At 32.4% G+C, this 23853-nt stretch overlaps 1 protein-coding gene across 2 annotated transcripts; it reads right to left on the bottom strand.

Annotated features, from left to right (window-relative positions):
* Nucleotides 1-116: 116 nt before the first annotated feature.
* LOC145967979 (uncharacterized) lies at nt 117-22785 on the bottom strand. 2 transcript variants are annotated; one of them, XM_083093126.1, is made up of 6 exons: nt 22715-22785; nt 8917-9214; nt 8688-8732; nt 5958-6271; nt 5441-5644; nt 117-5055 (listed from the first exon to the last, which is right to left on the bottom strand). In XM_083093126.1, the coding sequence occupies exons 2-6, from the start codon at nt 9209-9211 to the stop codon at nt 5017-5019; spliced, it is 897 nt and encodes a 298-aa protein (XP_082949252.1). In that variant the 5' UTR covers nt 9212-9214; nt 22715-22785; the 3' UTR covers nt 117-5016. The 2 variants fall into 2 exon arrangements, with proteins under 2 accessions (XP_082949252.1, XP_082949253.1); XM_083093127.1 differs by lacking the exon at nt 22715-22785 and adding an exon at nt 22497-22636.
* Nucleotides 22786-23853: the final 1068 nt, after the last annotated feature.

The raw sequence follows: 23853 nt of genomic DNA, 5'->3' as shown, positions 1-23853 counted from the left end.
TCACCTATGATTAATTTATTGTCATTATTTGGCAATTTTTACTATCTAATAATAAAATATAGATAAGCACACTGTGAGGTTTCAAGAGTTCATACAGAGAGAAAGAGCTCGAGCAGTTACATACTCTTTTATATGTATATCCTTTTATTTGTTGCTTTTTAAGGTATAAACTTCGATAAACTATTAATATTCACGTCACAGAGAAATCGTGCGTGATAGCACAATAAATAAATAAAAAATATATATATATACATATAATATAATTTATTAACATTATCATAATTTCTGTGGACCATAAAAACGCAGGAATGTTAACTTTTAGAGGGCCGGAAAACCGATATATCGGCTCTAACTGAAAATTATTTTCTCATAGATGTAAGACATATACAAGCACTCTAGCATACATGAACACACATTTACACACGCAGACACACTTTTATACACACAAAGGGTCTGTTCTTTTCAGCTGCACTGCTGCACTAGTGCAATAAGTTAGAAAGAGACAAACATACTTTCTTTCACTCTAACTAATTGCATTAGTGCAGCAGTGCAGCTGAAAAGAACAGACCCAAATACACACATACATGCAAATACACACACATTGACTGGTCGTCACTTTCCTAAGCAAATTTGTGACGAAGCTCAATAAAAAAAAATGCAGCGTAATTGTAAATTATGTGCTATGATCGGTACTAGGCGTCGAAACTCTTATGAATGCAATGTTTGCCATCATGCTCTATGTGTAACCCTGTTTTGAGATTTATCATACGAAAGGTACATTACCATGAAAAATGCTTTATAAATATATGAAATAAATTGGAAATAATTTTAAAATTCTAAAAAAACTTGAAAAATTTTTAGTAACAAAATTTTTAAAAAATTAAAACAAAAAAAAAACTGCAAAAAAAACAAAAAAATAAAGGAGCTACATAAACTCTACGTCTGCGTCGTTAGCTCCGGGTAACGCTAAAGAAGAGTTGTGATATTTGAATTTTTCACATTTTTTGGGATAATAATGAGGTTAGCAGTGAAAATTTTCGAAATTTGACATTACCGTTGTATTCAGCAACCCCGAAAACCCTTATACAAGCCTTTTTTGCAAAATTGAAAATTCAAAAATTTTTCCTTACCCTAGCGGGCCGGAAAGCCGATATATCGGCTCAACCCATGATGGGAATTTTGTATATAGTAAACCCATGATATAAGACACAAGTTTGAGCCATTTTCAAAGGAAGTTTTAAGATCTCAAATCCCGGTCCTCTAAAGGTTAAAAGAAAAATTACTTAATAAATCGGTCTTTAATATTTATACTATAAATACAAAGTATATGAATGTTAATATTTTTATTTAAAATTAATACGATGATTACGAGAGCATGCAACTTGTTCGAGTCTTAATCTCGAGATTGTTCGACCAGTCTCTAGTTTGTAATATCAGGCACTGGGTCTTAACTAAAAACCTCAGCTTAAACGACGTTACTTTAAAATAACGGCTAATCTATAATAAACTACTATAAGTAACAGCCTTTCTTGAAGAGTAAAATCACGACGAATAAGACGCTGATAGAAAAGAAGAATCAAGAGTTCGCGTGTTTCTCGATTAGATAGTTTGTAGAGAGAGTTTATTTAACAATAGGAAATCTCGTCCTGCAGTTAAGTGAAAAACAAAGCTAAATCAATTGTTTTCGATCAAACTTTAATTTTTCATATTACATGAAAATTTTATTCATTATAGTTCATATGACATAAAGAAATAAATAAGAATTAGATGAAATTGTTTTATTAATAATTAAAAAATTAATAATTAAATCATTCTTAATAATTAAAAAATTCATAATTAAATTGTTTTCTTATTTTTTAATTGGAAAAATATTTCAAAGCAATTAGCGAAAATTGACATGTTCAGTTTTTGACTTAACTGTATTATTTGAAATTAGGATAAAATATATGAAATATATAAAGATAAAAATCCTTAAAAAATATATAAAGATAAAAAGAGTTTACTCTCTTTCTCTTTCTCTCTCTCTCTCTATAAAGACAGAATTTAAAGTAAATTTTTTTGCATGAAAATATTATCTTTATATAATTCAAAATATCCATATTTTAATACTATATATCTCAATAAGTATGTTAAAAATTAAATATTTAAAAAAAAGAATCTATTTTATATTTCTCAAGAGTCAAATTTATAATTAGAGTCAAATTTATAATTTAAAACTTTTTAACTTCTGACATTAACAAATTGTATTTTTCTATTCAAATTAATAACATCGTTAAATTTTTAGTAAGAAACAATGAAATATTAATTACGCGAATACATATAACAGATTATAAAGTCTATTACAACTATTATAATAATGGATATAGTTATATATATTCACACATAACATTTTAATGATGTGATAGACAATAAAAATACTACTATTTCGTCGATTAATATTTATTAAAATTTATCAAAAATCTTAAGACAGAATGTGGGAATCAAAGAATAAATTATCAGATATGTCTGTGCACATGTGTTTGTGTTTGCGTAGGTGTAGATATTTGCACATAGATATGTGGTATTCAAATATACAAGTATAAAGTTTTTTCGGTCAGAACGTCATTTAATATCAAATTATTATACGTATAATTATATATTTTTCAGTTTTTTCTCGCATTTATATTTTTTGTATGAACTATAAAAGCTGAGAGCTGATTATTTCTTCAGCATGAGCTACGGATAAGCCACACAAATAGTTGTTCTACGCGATTTCAATTTTTTTTTATAGAGTTGCAAGAAACTTTTACATTTATTGTCATTAAAATGCACTCTTTAACCCTTAAGTGTTTGATCAGCATTTGTTATTGCAATGCTACTTAATTACTCAGGACTGACAGAACTTTGCAAATTTAATAAATACTTTGATAGACTTCGCAGGAGTAAAATATTTAAAGAGACGCACAATAAATTCACGTTACCGATATTGCGTTTAAGATAGTGACAAATGGTACATTTATATTGATTTTCATACGCATTATGTATATTACAATGAACATTTAAACATTTAAGGGTCAAGTGTAACATTGCTTGTACGTACAACTAGCAATCATTTTCACAAAAGCTTTATTCCGCCTTAATTTCATCTTAATTTTTCTTATAAGACATCAGAATCTTCTTCTCCCTTTTTTTGTTTGTTTTTTTACCGCAATATAGGCGTATATAGTTTCGTATTAAGAACACAGAATTATTGTACGCACAAACCTTTTCTTAAGAGTAATTATTGTCTTTCATTTTCAATATACATTGGCACAGCGTAGTGCACTTTGATGGATTATCGAAGAATATACTAGAGTTTCTCTCTTACATTAAGTTAATGTACAATGTCAAAATTTGTTAGAGATATAAGTCTTACTAGTTTATTGTCCAAGTATTTAGTTTTTAAATATTGGAGGAAGCCAGGATGTAATATTTTCTATTTGGCACAACTGCAAACATTCACGTGCAAATATCTTGGAGAATATTTTGCTCTATTTTAATCGATCCATATTTTTTTCAGATAATAACGAATAATGAAATAATAATTTAGAAAAAATTAAGCTACGATAAAAAAATCAATTTTTTAAACTGTTTTTTTAGATTTTTGTAAATTATTTAATGACAATTTTTAATAACATTTTGGGATTTGTTATGATATGACAATGAATAATATGACATGATGTTGAAAAATTCAATTAATATATATAAGCAACATTATAAAATATATTGTCACATATGACAATGTATTATATTTAGGCTGAATATATAGAATGATTGTTATCGTGTTCATAATTTTCATTTGATAATATTAAGCTGATACGATATTTAGGTGACGTTCTCCGAAATAATGTTAAAATTCTGCACGTGAAAGCTGCAATATGTGACCCAATCCATGCAACTGCATTGAATTGCATTTTCGCGAAGTATTTGACAATTTTCTGGTATCTACGACATACTTTTGAGGGAAAAAATTCGATTTAATATTTTTAGAGACCTTTTTAATAAAAAAAGATAAAAGAACTATTTTTTTTAAGAGAAACAAATCTCCATGAAAAATGTTCCATTTTTCTATGAAGTTAAATTCATTTAAATTAAATATTGTACTTTTGTATGACCGCGAAAAAAATGTATAGTATCGTTAATGTATTCGAGATTTCAAGACAGTTTTATATTCGATTTAAAAACTTGTAGCACTTCCTTTAAATTATCGCGAGACAAGACGAAAAGAAGTTTGCTTTGTGTTAAGTTTCTTTAAGATCAAACATTGTGTATGGTTTATTCTGTATAGATTTAATAAATCCAATATAATTATTCTCTTTCCTTTCTACGTTGATGTTTTTAAAAAACTTCAAATGCAGAGAAATTTTAAAATCTATGAAATCCATGAAAATGTGCATTATGTCAAATTACTCGCTTCAATGCCGTTGCGAAATCGGACTGCACAAATATAGGAAGCATCGAAAAAATGCATGCATATATCTTCAATCAAAGTCCGATCCGATATGTAAATAAATTGTTTTATCTCATGCATATTTTTAATTCTACCTGCATTAGAGATATGCATGCGATATTCTGATATATTCAAGAAGAATAGCTTTGGCGCTTTTAACCCAATAAGTCCTATTCTTCAAATCCTCTTTCAATATTTATTTTACGTTTTCCCATAAAATTTGCTCGGATTTAAGATTCTTAGTACGATGGAGAACCGTGCTTTTCGCTGAGAAAGTTTCTTGATAAAGAAACTCGATTGATTGGGTTAAAATGCACCTTTATCTGCACTTACTTATTGTTGACACAAAGACTTAAAAGTTCGCGCAGATATCCAGATCTTCAGAACGCACGTGATCTTCGAAGTGAGCGTTGTCTTTTACTCTTGCAATTGCAGCTTCGCTATGATAGACCACAACTGGCTACAATTGCGTCGTAGAGTCACAAACACTAGTATGCATGCGGCAGTTTTCGGATTTGTACCGTTCCTTCGCAACAATTCGCAGCATACTAAGGTGACATGTATTCTCGCGAGAGGGGCTCGCTCCTCTGTGAAAAAAATATACAAGATATGTTGAATATATAAAATAATTAATTTTAAAGAATACACAAGAAAAATCACAAATATAAAATATTATAATATGTAATATGTATTATATTAATTATTACATATTATAATATTTTACATATTTATTATATATTATAATTAATAATTATAATATGTAATAAGTGTTCATGTATAAAATATAGATGCATTATATGTAATACACAATTCTCGAAGAGCCTCGAGCAGAATATAATTTTAAGACGTAAATTCAAATAGGATAAAATGAAGATGACTGTAGTAAGACTGAAATTAGATTGAAGATAAATAGAAAAGGAAATTGTGGAATCTGAAAAATTGTCATCGTTAATTTTTATGCAAGGAACTTACCGACCAAGCCCGACTGGTATTGGGCGAGTAACGTCGCGAATTGTAATCGTAATTGACCTTTGGTGTCATCATTTCTAAGAATGTGGGATGATAGGAGAATTGCTTTCGTGATTGTTGCCTACTCGGTTCTTGTTCTTCGTTTAATCGGTCTTTTCCTTTAAAAGTGGCAACTTTCGCCTCCATCTCTTCGACTATATGTTGCTTCTAAAGTAATCATTATTTAGATAATTCTAATAAAGACATATTTCAAATATATATTTTTAAATATCAATATGATAATATCCATTTAAAAAAATCCATTTAAAAAAAATGTAATATTGTTGAAAACTTTTCTCTTTTGTTTTTCGATATTTTTTACAAACAATTAACATAAACGATCTCGTATCCACAGTATACAAGACAATGGTTTAAGCTAGTTAGTGTTTATGAATTAATAACACATGCAAATTTTTATACTGTATCATAACGAGCCTATCCAGATTGATTTGAAAGATTAACTGACGAATCGGGAACTGACCTGTAACTCGCGTGCTCTTTCGGCCTTGATGAGATCTTTGAGCGCTTCGAAACTGCCGGATTGAGGGACCTGCGTTTTTGAGGGCGAGAGACCGCCGCCGATGCGGAAACTAGTGACATGGCGATTATTATTCGGCGAATACGGCCCCGTATTCACGATTCCGTATTGTCGCGTCAGTTCCTCCATGATTTTTACGCGCGAGGGCCCTCGCATCCCGCTTCGCCATGTGCTCCCTGCCGGGGCTTTATGCACCATCCTTCCGTAAATCGGCGCACCTCCGGCGGCTCGGCTGCGCGGTCGTCCGCCGTGTCTCCCTGCGATTAATTAATTCCTCATTCACCCTTTAACTCATCCTTTAATCTCTCTCTGCGTTAATTTCCCTCTTACAAATATCACCTTGCAACACAAACGCGAAAAAAAACTGCTGGCCGCGGAAATATTCGTGAACTCAACATTTCATGAAGTGATGGATCGATTAGAAAATAGAGGGGAAAGATTACTTTGATTTTCCTTTAATTCTACGTTCTATTACACGTATAAATTTAATGTGATTTTTAAATATAAATAATGAATCTCTTTGCAACCCTTTTCCTTTTTCGAGGGAGAGATTAGAGTAAGTATAATCTCTTGATTAATTAATGTTTGTAGGATCGATTTCTGCGCAAAAAGAGAATTAATGTATTTTAGAATAATTGATTACACGTTATTAATTATTTTAAATTAACAACTGACGCAATTTTGGGATAACAATCGTTCGTGGCACAGCATATCACGAGAGTTTGAAATAATTGAGATTACAGACATTCTCTGCGTGGGCGGAAATGAGTGACATCAGGTCAAGAAGCGTGTATATTACGCCTCGATGGTTGTAAAGGGTTTGAAAAGGGTTGCTGACATTTTGCGTGGGTGAAGCCGCCGCGAATTTCTGGCTGGTAGCATTATGGCTGTGTAGATCGAGCCTTAACAAAATTACGATACCAAAGAAGTTCAATGGTTGTTTTTGCGCATCATCAGCTAACTATTCGTTAACTTGCGATTATATTGTGAGATACGATTGAAAGGCTATATCGATGTTTAATCACGATAATTAATCTCTCTAACTAGACATGTATACACAAGTGCTCGATTAGATTCGAAAGTAAAGTGGCTATAGATACTAAATTCTTGTTTGGTTAGCAATTTTAATTTAAGAAATCGCGAGAAATAAGTATCGCAAAAGTAGCACAAGTAACGCAAAAAGTTAGAGACTTAAAAAATGTTTATAAATGAGTTCAATGCGTTAATGACTTACGATGTGTACGCAAACATCAAGATAAATAATAAACTGATTTCATCTCAGCAAAGTCGATTAACTTTAATTGTAGTCTAATTAATTTTCTAAAAACTACATTACCATCTATTTATATTACATAAAAATGTGCAGAGGAGATCTAATTAATAATTACTAGTTTAATTAACTACAATTGACCTAGAAACAATAAATATTAAATACACAGAAAAAAAATAAGTGTCAAATCAAAACTTATACACTTAAACTAACGCGTTCATTGTTTCGTATATACGCAACAATTTATAGTCTTCTTAGAAGAATTTAATAATTTTAAATTTCAACAATATTATAGTCTTATTTTAATATTGTAATTGTCATCTCAAGAATATATAATTATTTAATTCTACTTTAAGAAAATTATAATCTTTGATTTAAATATGTTATTTTCTATCTAATATTATTTCTTTTCCATTCAAGAAAATTAAATCTTAAATCATAAGAATATATTTTTCTTGATTGAACTATATAAAATGGCTTTATTCAAGTAAGCAATTATTCAAGCAATTATATTTTTCTTTAATTAACGCAATATAATCTCATTTCAAGATTTTCATGTTAAAACTAAATATATTTTCAAAACAAGAATGTCCTTTTTTTCTGTGTACATACTTATTAAATGATAGAGACGTCGCGCGTCGTATCATTGCAAAATTAATAAATTGAAAAGAAAAATTCTTTTTCTTTTGAAGAAAAGAAAGCTCGTAGCCGTGATACCGTACCTCGAATAAGGAGTTTCTTGCAGATTCGCGGAAGCAAAAGGATCAAATTGGCTCTCATTTAATTAAGACTAGCGCGAGGGGGGAAATTAAATAATTCAAATGCTGCCTGTTAATTGCGCGTCCGCCCCGCGCGATTAAATTTAGATGCGAACAAAGCCCTTGATTCGCTCGCAAGCGTTTTACGAAGCGATAGATAGCCAGCATATATCCCCGATAATTAGTCTGAATCATGTGTACTCGTTAATGTAAGTGCCGGCGCGTAAAGTGGTGCGCTTGACCCACATGTGCGTCGCGTATTTGCAAGATGGTATTGCATCCTGCCTGGCTGTGCAGGTTCTCGGGCAGCAACTCTCATGGGCTGTGATGCGCTACTCGATAAAACGCATAAAATCGATAAAATGCACACGTTCTTCTCGTTATCCCCGTCCTGTCTGCGATACGCCGAAGAAGATACATTGGGAGAGAGTTCGCGTGTTATTACTGTTTAAAAGGGAGATAAAATTCCATTCCACTGAATGCGTACTGTCAGACATATTTAGTATTTTTAGAATGAAATTTCAAGAGCGATAACCAAATTGAAAGCGGATTGAAATTCAATTTAAATCCCTCGCACGCGTAATTTAATTTACTAAGTAAGTACACGCAGTTGGAAAAAAAATTATACAAAGTAGGTTTGCTTACCTTCCAATTCTTCCCGGAATTTCAGTCGTGTAGGCGCGACAACATCTGCGTAAGGCCAATTAGTTGTTTTTAATTTTTGCGAATTTTCTAGTTTCTCGTGCGTTAAAAAGGGGAAAATTACATCTATCCATGCGGGGGACGACAAAAGCGAATTTCTGAGCTTTTCAGGAAGACTTGGCAAAGGTACGTCGCGGCTAAGGCGAGAAAGGCACATATGGTGTATCCTCACCTCGCGTGTATCCTCTAGAAAATTTAGTGCGATCGGGAAGCGCGGTGCGCGGCCATATATTGGGATTGTACGAGTACATCGAATATCCGTTGGTGGTTTTAGCGGCTCTGCTCTGTCTCTTGGTGTACCTCCACATGGCTCGCAGCTCGTCGCACGTCGGCTCGCTCAGGCCCAGTCGTTTGTCGCCGATGTCACCGTTACTTCCCGGCTGCGGATCGATGTATCGTATACCTGCGACAAGCGACCCGCTCGTGCACGTTAGGACGAAGGCGATGCACACCGCTGCGGAGCGCATTTTCTAAAATCATGAAGTCAAAACCGAATCGTCATAGACACTATATTAAGATAATTGAAGAAAGGGAGGTAGAGAGAAGCTTCTTATATTTTTTTTTTTAAAGTTACTTTTTTAAATTTGATTTCACGAGGGAATTTTTTTATAACACGGTATAGAAGTAACGATGAGGGTTAAATTAAATTAAAACAGCAAAAAGTCTGGGATCTTGGCTTTAATATTTCATTCTGTTTTTGTCTCTGAGGAGCGTGAAAAAAGGGAGCGTGGATTTTATGATATCGCGTAAAAAAAGAGTCATAAAGCAAGTTTCTAAAATTCTTAAGTCTTCGGATTTATTCAGGCGTAAATTTCAATCATAAAATATCGTGCTTTTATGTCAGCTTGCGTGTGCACATTTTACTCGTCGAGTTTAAAAAGTCGTGTAAAATCGACGTGATATTTTACAATCTCTAACGCATTCATAAGTAACGATGTATAACGTATATTTGCAAATAAGAATAAAACCCAGCGACGTAAAATTGTATGGAGCAATATATTGTTGACTCGGCGAACTGTCGAAATGCTTTCTGCTGCCAACGGCAAATTCAGCTAAGCGTGCCCAACAAATAAAAAATCTCGAAACTTAGCAATATACTGTGCTAGATATACGACCCAAAAAAGAAATATATATATTTCGATGTACTTTATCAATATACATGGTTGTTATCCCAAGGCTACTTTTATACAATTTCTCAAAATCGTTAAAATGCAGTTTTACAGATACGCATTGTGAATCTCGAGCGATTATCGGATTAGCTTTTCAATCAACTTGAATTAATCTAGTATATAAAATCTATATATAAAATATAAAAAATTTGCAATGTATAAATTATTGGAAATAATATAGAATATAATAGGTTTTTTATATATTTTTATTGCATTAATAGATTTATGTCTCTTGTGAACGGATATTTTTATTAAAATAATATCTGTGATTGAATTAAAAATAATTATTAAATATTGATTTGCGCTAAAAAAAGTACATGTTATTGTTACAATAACGAGGAGCATTTTATTATTACTTTTATATAATCCTAATATTATTTCATATTCCTCTGACATTATCTTATACTGCTCCATTTTATATACGGATCATGAATTTAACCGTGATGAAAGAACGATTTTTTCTTTGATGATTTGACGTTTCCGTGGTTTTCATATCGATTTCTTACAATTTAAACAAATTTAATCACACAAGATCGAGTGCTTTTATCGGGGATGCATAGGTTGATTGCGCGCAGAGCAACAAGCTGTTTGCGCCACCATCGTAATCTGCATTAATTAAGTACTAGCGCGTGTCGAGTGGTGAACCATGAATTCGAGAAGGCTGAAGTATACTAATGGCGCTCGTCCTCGAGAATTTGTACTCTATCGAATTCGATGACATCTATTTCAATCAAATAGAGACTGCGTGGCCTACCGTCAATCTCCTGTTTTTCGAGTGACATCGATGAATCGAGTTAGAGGACCAAGTTGCCGATTTGATTGCATCTCTGGAATTTTCGAAACTTTTTCGGATCGCTTAAGAAAGCGCTGTTAGTTTAACGAATTGCGGAAAATATCGAGAGCACTCGACACGAACGATTTTTGCTCTTGTGCCGATTAACTACTTCGACTGATACATTGCTCGGCTCTTGCCGGGGCAATTCTTGCGAAAAGGCATTACTTGTTCTGGGAAACTTTGACGTTGAATGTGAAGGATTGCCTTTTTCTTTCGCTCATTTTTCTTCAGTTTCTGATAATTATAGCACACGTGTGATCGTTTATAATTCCCTTATACTGGAATTATTTTTCTCAAATATTGGAAATTAAATTGTTACTTTTCGTGACGTCGATATTTTGTATTATTATATATGAAAGAAAGCAAAGATCTTATATCTAATTATTATAAAGCCTATGATATTTATATAAATTTCGAAATTTTGTTTTTTTATAATAGAATACTATAATATAATTACACAAATATATTTCATTTTGCCTATATAATTATATAATACAGTCGTTATTGATTAATTAAGCTGCAACAACATAGCTTTCCGTGGTTTCAACAAAATTGATAGGATAGTTTCGATGTATAGGAATATTGAATGAAACACGCTTGTGTGGGTGGAAGTACGAAATCCAATTAGGAATAATTAGCTTTGCGATATGCACCTCGACGGTATTTTAATCGCGCATCACGTCATTGATTCGTTTCATCGGCCGGCTGATCGTAGGATGCAATCCGGTAAAGCATAACGGAATGCGCATCGATGCGATGGAAAGTATGGAAACGGCGGAAACGGCTCGCTGCCGCGGAAGCTTTCATTGTTCCACTGCGAAAAGCTGGTATTTTGGGATATCGCGTCATAAAGCTTTCGTTATTCGAAGAATAAAAATGATAGTAACCTCCCCTCATTTCTCGCGTTGGTATTAAATAATATGCGAAATGCAATATATGATATCCTTTTGAATCTTTTCTGCGCGATTACGTAGATTATAAAGAATATAAAGGATGCAATATTTCTTTTACTTTTTGAGATCGAATAAACTTTTCTCGGATATTTCTCCATTTTTCTCTCTTCTCTTTTTTCCTTTATTATGTGATACATATTATTTAAAACCGTCTGTAATAAACCATCGGTGACTGGTGTAGGTGTACAAATATACATTCATAGATATATATAAATGTATGGATTATGATATGATGTATTACAGTGAATTACAGTATTTGTGTGCGATCAGTCGATGTCGAATGAACTTCGAAGAGAGCTATTGAAACTGGAATTCGGGTCAGATTGTCAATTTTGTTTTATATTTAATTTCCAGTTTAATCGTCATAACACAGCATAATCTTATATTGCAATGGTGTATTTTGCACAGTTAATTAATTATTTTGCAAGATGTCGGGAATAAACGAGATTTTATTTTTTTTTTCTTAGTATTATATGGTTTAGCACATATGTATATGTATTTCACGTTTACGTGATCACATATGCACGTGCAGCGGGATTAAAATGCAAATTGCTGAACGGATTAGTGAATGTTATTGCACTTTTGCGGGGAGATCTTGTGTGAGTGTATATGTGTGTGTTTGTATTATCTCGCATTTATATTCATAACACATGAAATTTATCTCTTTATTATCAGTGATATTCCTCGTCAATAAATGTGTAGCAACGTACAAGATATACTGCTATGCGTATTATCGGATTTTACTTATTAGGATTTGTGACGCTTTTTATCAGAATGACACGTGCTTTCATTATCACTAGATTGTAATGCTTCATATACGGTTGCACTTTTTATGACAATTGCATAAAAGATAAGATGAAAGCAATAATTATTGCGATTAATTATTAAAGCGTAATAATAATAACATCGAAATAATTACATAATATCAAAATAATTACATTACGAAGATTTGCGGGTACATAAATCTAACAAATTACGCGTATGAGCTTTTAATAATGTATTATCATGAGAGAGAGAGAGAGAGAGACGATTATATGAATTGAATGAAATAACGAATTAAATATATGCAGATATGTTAAATAAAGTTTTAAATGTGTCCTTTTGCAAAAATATGGATGTCTTTACGTTTTCAATATTTAATTATGCAGGAAATTTTCTAGCTTATTTTATATAAGTATAGCAAAAGTTTTTAGATATTAGAGATTTTATTTAGAATTTTTTTTTGTGATATGGATATTACTTTTTGAAAGATTATTCCGTTATACTAAACGCGTGTTTAAGTGTTTCCGCATTGCTAATATTTAAATTGTTACGAGAACAATTGCTTTATTCGATATGACAAATATATATTCGAGTTCCCGTAGCAGAGATTCGACATCATGATTTATTATTAAGCTGTCGTAGCCGAGGTCGAGCAACATGTGTTTTCATAAATATATTCCGAAGGACCAGCATGTATATCAGAGAACGGTCTATGAATATTCAAGCTTTGCATCTGCATCGTCATCAATTCAATTCTTGCAATTTTATAGACAGTTACTTTATCGAAGATTTATGAGAGAATCGAAAAGATCAATCGATAGGAATAACTTTTCGCGAGAGGTGTAAAATTGTAACAAAGTAACGAACTCGTGAAAAATTCCAGTATCTGGAAACTATTTCTGGAAACACGACTGTTCGCGAAAGATCGATTCTTTGAATAATATAATAAAGTACTTCCGCAGTTTTCAATCTTGCTTCACAGAAATGGAAGTCCCGCATATAAGCACGAAAATAACATCGATATCATGTTTCTAGAATTATATATTTGTAGTATGATTCCTCGTTCGATATCATTTGACATTTCTTTTTATTAAATTCTTATTTCTTTTTATTTTATGAAACGCATGATCTTTATAAATTTCTTGATAAATTCGTTCTACGTTATTAGAATTCCTTTATATAGTAAATAGTTGTATTAAAATAAATAAGAATAATTGAATGTTAATATTATAGGATTATATTAAAGTGTTTAACGATATCTAATTCGAATATTATGCTTATTTTGAATTTTACAGAGAAAATGCTGAAATTTCTCCACTCGAGAGCAATTAATTTTGAATGGAAACAAGTTCTCACACACACACACACACACACACTCCCGACCATTGCGTATAAAATTACATTTGTAGAGCGGAAATGTGCTGTTTGTGAAAAGTGACGTTGCCATGAATAAAAATGCAGTTCTCTGGAAAAACTCCGGATTTTGCGATAAACGGTGTATGTATATATAAACCACTTTAATGCACCTTGCATCACTGTTCCCTCAATACAGCATGAACAAATATGCTCGGAGCTGGGCATGTATATAATTGAAGTGTAGCTGCTGTAAATCCGCCCGCGCGATATTCTCGGTCTTATTTGTCGACGACAGCTGGCTACGACATCTGCTCCGTTTAAATTAGGTCGCGAAAAAAGGAGCGCTAATTACGTATAGATTTATTTATTCTTTGCGAAACTAAAAGCTTATGCAATATTTTGTTTAGAATTTTTTTTAGTCTTTTGTTGATTAATTAATTTTTTTTTGGTCTAGAAGTAAAATTTTTCTCACAATATTGCGCCTTAATTATTTCACGATGTTGGAAGATAAGACACGAATTTTGGTAGGTTTGCAGGCACCGTTTCTCTCGACTCTCATTCCGCGTGAACGGAAATTGGCTGACATCTTGACGAGGGATAAGCGCGCGAGGGCGGGAATATTGCGGTACTTTTATCTACTCCGGAGAATCGATCCTTCATTCAGACGATTCATTCAGGATCGTCTTTGGTCAACAGACCGTGGCAATTACTGTCCGAAATGACTGTTCGAGCTTTATCGGAACTCATAGTAGCCGCTTTAGAGAAAATGAAATTGCCAATGGCAAAACTTTTACGCTCGGAATTTCTCTTGGAAGAGCACTTAAAGTTAGTGTGTCTACTTCTTCACTTGTTGTCAGTATTATCTTTTTTATTTTACAGTATACTTTATAATTTTTATATCTCTCAGCGGAAGAAAAACTAGAATTTTTAACGTTGTATATTTCACACATGAAATATATTGATATATTTGTTGGATATATTTATATCATTAATAGTTAAATTATTTTAATTTTAAAAGATAAAAGAGAAAAATAAAAATATATTATCTTGTTTTATAATCGCGTATTCTTTTTTTACTCTCGAATAATGAAAAAATAATGTAAAACGTGCAACATAAATGATATTATATAATCAGTGTTCTCATTCTCTATAATTTACAGTGTTATTATTTAAATCCTGGTAAATACGTAATTAAGCCCAATCTAATGTTGCGCGTGGAAATGTCGGATTAAATCATTTTACGTGGAAATTTCTACGAGAATAGCGATGCACATCACATGTGCTGTTTATTTGCAACGCATTTAATCGAGAAGCAGTGGAATATATACTTGCGACATACATGAAACAATAAGAAACCGCAATAGATATCTCAAAGGCACTGTCATTTCAATGCTGCAAGGCCAGGAAAACGGCATTTCTTATCTCTATGCACTCGATCAGACGTAAGGGAACAGAATGAATTATTCATTAATATCGTAAGCGTCCAGTGTAGTATGTGAAATGGGATATACAGAATTAATAGAAAATTGACGCGTAAATGAAAGATCCGTCATGCTATCAATATATTCCATATAATCTCCTATATTATAATAATTTAATTATATATAGCTATTGGATATATAGTGTTTTAAGATGCGATGTGATATACAGAGGCTATTATAAATCAATTTTTAATATTCGGAGACAGATGGTTAGAATTTTTTAATTTACAATTGAGAGAATTCAATTTATCATTGGAACTATTACGAGATGAAAATTGTCGCGAATAAAACTATTATTATTTGAATCATGCATTGAACTGTCATAATCCATTTGAAATTAATCGTTTCTATGGCGATGTACGAATTTGCAACCGCGAGAGATATTTGCCATTCAACTGGCAAATTGTTAGCCTTAGAATTCTCCTGGAAACTCTTGACGGTATACATACGGTCAAAGTTGTATAAAGCAAATTATTCCCAGTGACAATTCAAAGGTGGCTATCTCCAGGCTGTTCGCTGAACGCGAGGGCCTAAAGTCAAGTAGTACTTCGTAAGCCACACGCAACGAGTTCGTCGTATTTGTTCCCCTACGAGCGTTAAAGGCAATCTATCTTGTTCTTCTTGTTGTTATATATTCATTGGTACTCTTCGTTTAGCGCAAACGTGACACACATAGCTCTCTTAATGGTAATATTCGCAATATTCAGCATTCGTTCAATTTATGTTCTATATATGCACACGCAGATCATTAATTATAAATCTATCGAATCAGAAACTTTTATAATTAAGAATTTAATTCAAAATTTTGCAGATAAAACAAAAATTGCTCTATTTATTAAGCATTCATATACATGCACATACATCCGATTGATATTTCAATTGGATGCATAAAATGTATGAATGGATTTGATGGTTTATAGGTTTCTATACATGTAGTAAAGAAATATATTTAAAAACTGATAATTTTATTTCATGTGACGAAATAATTTATTGAATTATTTTTTTTACTTTAGTTATATTTTTTTTACATATTACACAATATTTGATTCTCCATATATTTAAATATCGATTACATTAGAAAAATATATTAAAAGAATATTTTATATACATATGATGGATATATCTTCAAAAAATGGATATTATAGGCTGGAAAAAATATAAAGGATTTCAGGTTGTCGAAAAATTCTTTGCGTAAAGAAATTCCGGATTTCTAAATTGCTCTTACAGGGGCATTATCTCGGAAAATAAGGGCAAGATAAATTCACTTTGACGTGTTATACAAAGCTGTATTCGCCTGAGAAGCTCAAAGGATTTTTCTATCTCTTTATATTTTTTTCTATTTTTGTAAGGAGTTGGTTATAAAAACAGTCAAATGAAAGATCCATAACCACCAATATCTATGCATAAATATTACAATCTTTAATTAAATCAATTATATTTCCTGGATTAATTGATAAAAAAGAATCAATGAGCATTTAATATTTGCGTACACTCGATTTTGATATTTTATATTGTATAAAGATTTATGATTGATTATTTTTTGAGGCTGATTGTTTTATAGATAAGTAGTGAAATTCTCCCGCGTTTGATTTCTTTTTCAGTTAATATATATAGTATAATATATACTTTTCACAAACATTTAATGTTTAAATAGTGGTGAATTATATTATTATAATTAATTTACAATTTAAATGTACAGTAAAAATCTTATTATTCATACTTATTATTCTTATTATTCATTCATATTTAATCTAAATACCTTTAATATGTATACATTATTTAATTAACCATTAAATTAAAGTTTGATAAACTTTTGATAAAAGCTAAAATAGATCGTTTTTAAGTATTTTTTCTCATTCGTGTGATCGCAAATAAACAGTAGATTAGAGGAAATCTTAGAGGGAATGAAATCTTACATAATTAGACAAAAGTTTAAAGAGGAACATGTATGATTCATGGAGCAAAGAGATGACAATATTCTATAATGCCTGATTTTATCTATGCGCGGCCTTTTCACCGTATCTGGGCGACATCGCGTGCAATAAAAGAACTCCTGACGACCTGACGTGACGATCCTGGATGATGAATGTGCTAAACAGCGCGTCAATATAAAAGAGATAACGGTAAATGCTGCGAATATATGATTCGATCGTAAATCTCCTTCATACGCCCCCGCACATCAATACAATCACACCTCTCGACATTTTGGTTCTCACATTTTAACATTTTTGCGCGAATTTTATTCGAGTTTCTATAGGATCAAAGATGAAATCGATGTAATAAAAAAAACGCACTAAATTAATACCTGCAACATAAGCGAATAATAAATACGAGCGAATAACGTTTTATGTTTCATTGATTTTCAGCGTAAAATTTATAAGAATAAATTAAAGTAAAAGATAATAATGAATACACTCTATAATAATATATTAATTGCTTTTTGTAAAAAGATCATTTTAGCAACGATTTTAAATATTAAGTTGTTTTATAAAAAGTTAAATATAAATTAAAGATTTTACTTTTAATTTTATTTTTAATTATTTATGAAATAATTTTTCCAAGTTGTCTTTAATTACTGTAGTCCAGGCTGCGACTGATTAATACTTTTCGGCTGATTTTAGTTAATCTCATCTCTATTTCTTTTGTTTCATAGCATCTAAATTGCTCGTAAGATCGCTCGAGCGTTTTATTTAGAGGCCAATCATGGCCCGTTCAAGATCCATTGACATAATTGGGATATTATTATTTATTAAAAGGATCCTGAGGGATGTAGTCTCTTTATGGCATTGTGTTCGCCGTTTTTACGGAAAACCAGTCAAAAGCCAACATGCAATGCACTTCCATTGGCACTCACTTGGTCAACAAGCGGCCATTAAAAAATCTGTCCATCTCTGGTAATCGGTATTGCATCTATTAAGTAAGACATCGCTTTGGAGCCATATATGACTGTATTATGTAGCGGCATTAAGTGTGAGGTCTGGATAGTTTAATGGTTTAGAGCAGTTGCCCGGAAAGCAAAAGACTCGGGTTCGAATTCCGATCCAGCCATTTGCGCCTCGCTATTTTCCAAGTCCGCAAATATTGCCTTCTAGCAATTATTTGTCAGACTGAAAAATATGTGAGTGCTCTGCACACAGATATACGTCAATGCCGTTGCCATGGATGGATTGTTTCTCTATCACTTGTTGACCGAATGAGCGTATAGACATGCCTGATTTTCTCCCTCACACATATATCCCTATCTTTATTTTAGAGAATGAAATAATGTATAGAATAATATACAGTTAAAGTCCCCCATATGATTTATAATTAATACTTTCCTGAAATTAGGACAGTAATCATATGAGACTTATTATTGTTATTATTATTGTTATTATTATGTTATAAAGTTAAAAGTAACATATTCCCCCTTTTACACTTTTCGTTCTTTTTAAAATTATTATTATAATAATAATTATTATAATAATTAAAATTATTATTATTATAATTATTATAAAATTAGAACACTAAAATGGAATACATATTTATATATATATATATATATATATATATATATATATATATATATATATATATACACATACACACACACATTAATATGTATTTCATTTTAATTTTCTAATAATAATATTCTAATTTCATAATAATTATAATTATAATAATAATTTTAAAAAGAATGAAAAGTGTAAAAGGGGAAATATGTGCTAAACGATTTGCAACTAATATCATTCTTTGAGCATCCTACGTCTCCATTAGAACCTTAAAGAAACAAAAGGAGAGGGCATGGCAGTAGGCAAAATCAGCTGAAAGATGTAGCATCGGTCGCAGGCCTGCTGTATCCGATTAATTGTTCTATTACTTTGTGTGCTTCCATTCATAACTTTTAATTTTTTTATTTAAAAAATTATATTATTTTTTATATATTTTTTAAATCTTATTGTGTGTATATTTGAGAGTTTTTGAATTGATATGATTCTGATAAAGAGAAAAGTTTGAAAATTGCTAGAATATATATATATATATATTTTTCCCTCTTGTAAAGTGGAAATAAATCTCTGTTAACAGATTTATTGTAATTTTTATATTACGTTATGCATATTATACATTTATATGTATATGTAATTTCTTTTTATGTAAAAACATTTTATTTATTAGTTTATAACAAAATAGTAAGCTAAACTCTCTTTTATATTTTATGTTTTATTCAAAGCAATGCGAATTTTTTGTGTCGCTGGACAAATTTTTGCTGTAAAATCTGTCTTTTTTGCTTCTCATCGCATCATTGACTGATGACCTTTCGTTAATATTGGTTCGTTTATGTTTGACAAATAAAGTCAATTTCGCAGAACTGGCTTGAATAAAAACTTCGATGCTTCTTATATTGCAGAGATTAAAGCATGATCGATAAATACAGAGAGTTGCGTGAACGATTTAATTATTAAAGAATAAAGAGATTCTTGTTGCTCAAATCATCGTAATAGTTTTTTTTTCTACCTCCTTAGTGCATCATGTCAATCGTGATTCCGGTAGAAGTTACATGGTTCATAAATCATTCGAATTTCGACAAGGAAATAGCAAAAAATTGCAAAGTCGATTTGCGAGATAGAAAGAGGAAGAGAAATTATATGATTTTTCTCGAAGCCTTTTTCATGCCAGCGCGTTGAAATGGAAAGGTTGCAACAAGTGAGAGATTTAAATCCGACAGTATAGCAAGCCCCGGATTATTTGGTGCATGCAAACATACAGTAGTACAATGTATGAAATGCACGAGTATATTCATATATATACCGTGTAATATATTTATAATATAATAGTTTAATCCTGCATTTTTAAGTGAAACATTCCACTTTTTATTTAATGTGTTTTTGTATACTCTGTAATTTGTCCATATGAATTTTTATTTTATCAAATACGAAATATAAGAATAATTTTAAAGTAAAATAATTTTATTGAAATTTTATTAATTTTCTCTTTATATATAAAATAAAATAAAAAAAATATAATACATGTGTATATTTAATTAATATATCGTCACAATAGATCATTGATTGCAAAAGCAACGTAACGTATTGCTATAGTAATAATAATTTCGCTGCTAAATTGCATTCATGATTGATCGCGCCAAATATATTTCATCTGTTATCGATATTTGTAGTACAATTTAGGGATTATGCAAAATTGACCACATTTGTGCGCGAGTGATATTTTGTAAATGCTGTCAATCATATTAGACTAACGTGCACCTACGCAGGGATAGTATTATCGTATTTACCTCGTGTTTATTCATTACATCGATGCTGTGTCGACGCACTTTATCGAAGTTAAGCCATGATTAATGGCTGACAACGAAGCATGTAATTAAGATGCAAAACTCATTGTGCAAGTCGTATATCACGGAGCGTAATCGAATCTAATGCGATTCGTTGCACCTTTTGCATCCTTTATGAGTAAAAATAAAAAGTAAGCTTCTCGAGCTAATTTGCAAATATATTTTTTTCGATATGGTAACGATGTGACACAGGGTGGGATGACGCGAGATTTTTTTGTCGCTTGCGCGTGAAATGTCATATGTTAAAAAAAACGCACCAACGTTTTTCAGCGATCGACAGCTTCCAATTTTGGAACTGACCTACTTTTGATCGTGCCGAATGGGACAGTAGGGATTTTATGGTCATTCATATATGAACGTAGTAACTCTCGCGATGTTAATCATAAAATGTTCTATTCTCGTTCAAGGCTATTAGCTATAGAAGTGCCGTGCTTCATATTAACTGAACGAGCGAGAAAACGAATCGTGAACTCTAGCAAATCTATCAGATTATGAAACGTAAACATGATTAAGTTCTTTAACGTTTTTAAATTTTATTTGTAATTTTCTAAAGTAAAACCGTAGCGAAGCGATCTTTTTTTAATTCAATTACGTCATCGCTTCTTATATGTAATTTGTTCTGTATTTTTTATTATAAAATATATCTATACGAGTATTATATACATTTACACAGGATATTAAAAAAGTTTATAATCTATAAAGAGTAGATATAGTACTAATATAAGTTGAACAAGTTAGGAATATAGAATGAAAAGTCAAATCTGTCAGAAATAGCCTTAAAGTATATAATAATAAAGCAAATGACTTTCTTGGTTCTATTTGTCACATGCAATATAAAGGCGAAGGATTATTTTGCATATTTTTATTCTGATATTTGCGGAAAATATTCTATATAAAAAGATATATAAGATTTATATCAACAAATCTCTCTTCTCCAAGCCTGTGAGATGATTCGAAGGAATCCAAGAATACGAAATTGATGTCGTTCAAATGAATGAAAGAAAAATAAAATGAAAAAAAAAATAGAACGTTTTTCTCTTTATTTTTTGATAAATACGACCATGAGAAGATAATTTTTTATTTTCACATTGCATGCGTAAAAATTAAAAGCAAGCAAGTTACTCTTTTGCTTTATTAAAACCGAAAATTATTTTTATAGCTCTGACAGAATCGATTTTTCGATCTACGTTTTTGATCAGAGTATTTTTTACTTGAGATAATGAACATTTTCTGTATAATGTTATTTTCAAAATATATATATTTTCAAAATATATATATTATTTTCAAAATATGTTTTTTAAAATTAATGATTGTAATAATTAATCGAAATATTCATTTAAAACTATTTTTTAAAATCATTATCTTTACGTAGAAACCAATAATTAAGTATGTTAAATGAAATCTTATACATTTGCTTGAAAACTTATCCATTTTCTAATTCATCTAGTCTGTCAAGAAGTCATATCCATCATTCGTCATTCGTTCTCTCGCGCGACATATTTCGCGTTCCGCGGACTACGTCTCTGTTCTAATTCTCCCGCTCTAATTCCGACAGCCTCATTAGACACAATTACGTGCCTCCTCGTCGCTTCAGGATCCCGGTACCCTTCCCCGAGCATCATCGCTTATGTTGCAACGATGGCATAACAGGTTGTGCGTCACGGGGGAGAAGCGCGTACGCCTAATTCTCATCAATCGGCGACGAGCGCGCGGCGCGAAACGCGCTCATGTCAGTTATGACATTCCGACAGCGACATTGGGTACATCGCGGATCGCTTGCTAGTTCTAGTAGTAGCTCTCTTCGGCTCGCGCGGTCTCTCTCTGTTCGAGAAACTATCTCTAATATCAACCCTAATATAGTACATACCAATTCGCCTACTTCACCATCTGCAAAAGTTGGGAAAAAATCGCGGTCGTCGACAGCAGAAACAACACGTGAAACACGAGTATAACCGTGGTGTGTAGCGATTATACGAGGGTGACGTGCCGGAGGGTGAGAGAAAGAGCAAGAGGGTGTGTAAAAAGGGACGGAGAGACGATGCGCGTTGGCTGGCTGGTGAATGAACGAGAATTGGATTCACTAACCTGCCTGTGTGCCTGTCCGCCGTGTCCGGAAACCGAGAAGCGACTGAGAGAGGTGGTAGCGTCGAGGCGACTGTCCGCGGCCCCACTGCCTTGGCCGTACGAAACCCACCCCCGCGGCGGCACCCGCTTCCCTCCCTCCGCCACCCCCGTCGTCGTCGTCGCCGATCCTGCCGCCACGTCGCCGGGGTCCCTGTTCCTTTCACGAAAACGGGGATGCTCTTCGGGGCTTCGCTCTCTCTCGCCCCGTTCATGCTCTCGTTCGGCCCATTTCCTCTCTCTCTCTCCCTCCGTCTCTTCCTCCTCCCTCTCGTACGTTTCTCCCTGCCACCCTCATCCGAACCATCTGTCACATTCTTCCCCCTCTCCGCCTCTTTCGCTCTTCCGTTTCGCTCTCTCCGTCACGCTCTCCGCATTTCTTCCGTTTCTTTTTCGGGAACTCCACCTTCGCGCAGGATTCCTCCCGCCATCCCCTCCGTCGCGTCTGCTAAATTTTCCCCCTGAAAACCATGCTATAAATGTACGTCCGGGAAACTGCACCCCTCTTGGCAGTGACGTAGTTGTCGATCGGGGGGCCCTCGCGCCAGACAATTGATAATCGATCATTTAATTGTCAATCGACCTTGTTACATTTTTTTTAAATATAATGAGGGATATTAAGAACTTTATATGCATGTGTATGTGTGGCATTGAATTTGCAGGAATTAAAGTGAATATTCGAGCGATTCGATTCTGAATTATTTGGATCTTTAAAGCCGAACTAAAATCAAGATATATTTTCTTATCTTCGGGAAATAAATATAAAGAGATAATTCGATCTTTCCTGATTTTTTAATTAGATGCAAATATCATTTATCAATTTTGTACATGCAGTTACTGTGAGAAATAAATGAATGAAAAATAGTCAACTACAAAGATTTAAAACACGATCCTGAAGTTTTAAATTGCGTCAGTGACTTGACACAGTTTTTGCTTCGTATAATCAGGCGATCTTCCGGCGCCGCGTCTTTCTTCAATTTCTACTTTAAGAAACGACGGAAAAAGACAATTTTTCGCGAGACGCATTTTATTCAGTACATGTCAAAGAAATTGGAAAGCTTACGATCAAAATGTTTCAATCGCGGATATAAACGGTCCGGGAA

This window comes from Camponotus vicinus, unplaced genomic scaffold (genome assembly GCF_025532165.1).
Source record: "Camponotus vicinus isolate PSW18456_S1 unplaced genomic scaffold, iyCamVici1.0 SCAF_3, whole genome shotgun sequence".
Lineage (NCBI taxonomy): Eukaryota > Metazoa > Arthropoda > Insecta > Hymenoptera > Formicidae > Camponotus > Camponotus vicinus.
The sequence above is the reverse complement of the archived record's forward strand: the minus strand, read 5'-3'. Positions and strand labels throughout refer to the sequence as shown.

What these genes read in the sequence shown, in the direction of transcription:
- LOC145967979 (XM_083093126.1), bottom strand. Translation starts at nt 9,211, where the DNA reads ATGCGCTCCGCAGCGGTGTGCATCGCCTTCGTCCTAACGTGCACGAGC. An exon ending in ATTCCGGGAAGAATTGGAAG is followed by an intron (nt 6,272 to 8,687) that starts GTAAGCAAACCT and finishes AATTAATCGCAG; the next exon opens with GGAGACACGGCGGACGACCG. An exon ending in AAAGAGCACGCGAGTTACAG is followed by an intron (nt 5,645 to 5,957) that starts GTCAGTTCCCGA and finishes TGATTACTTTAG; the next exon opens with AAGCAACATATAGTCGAAGA.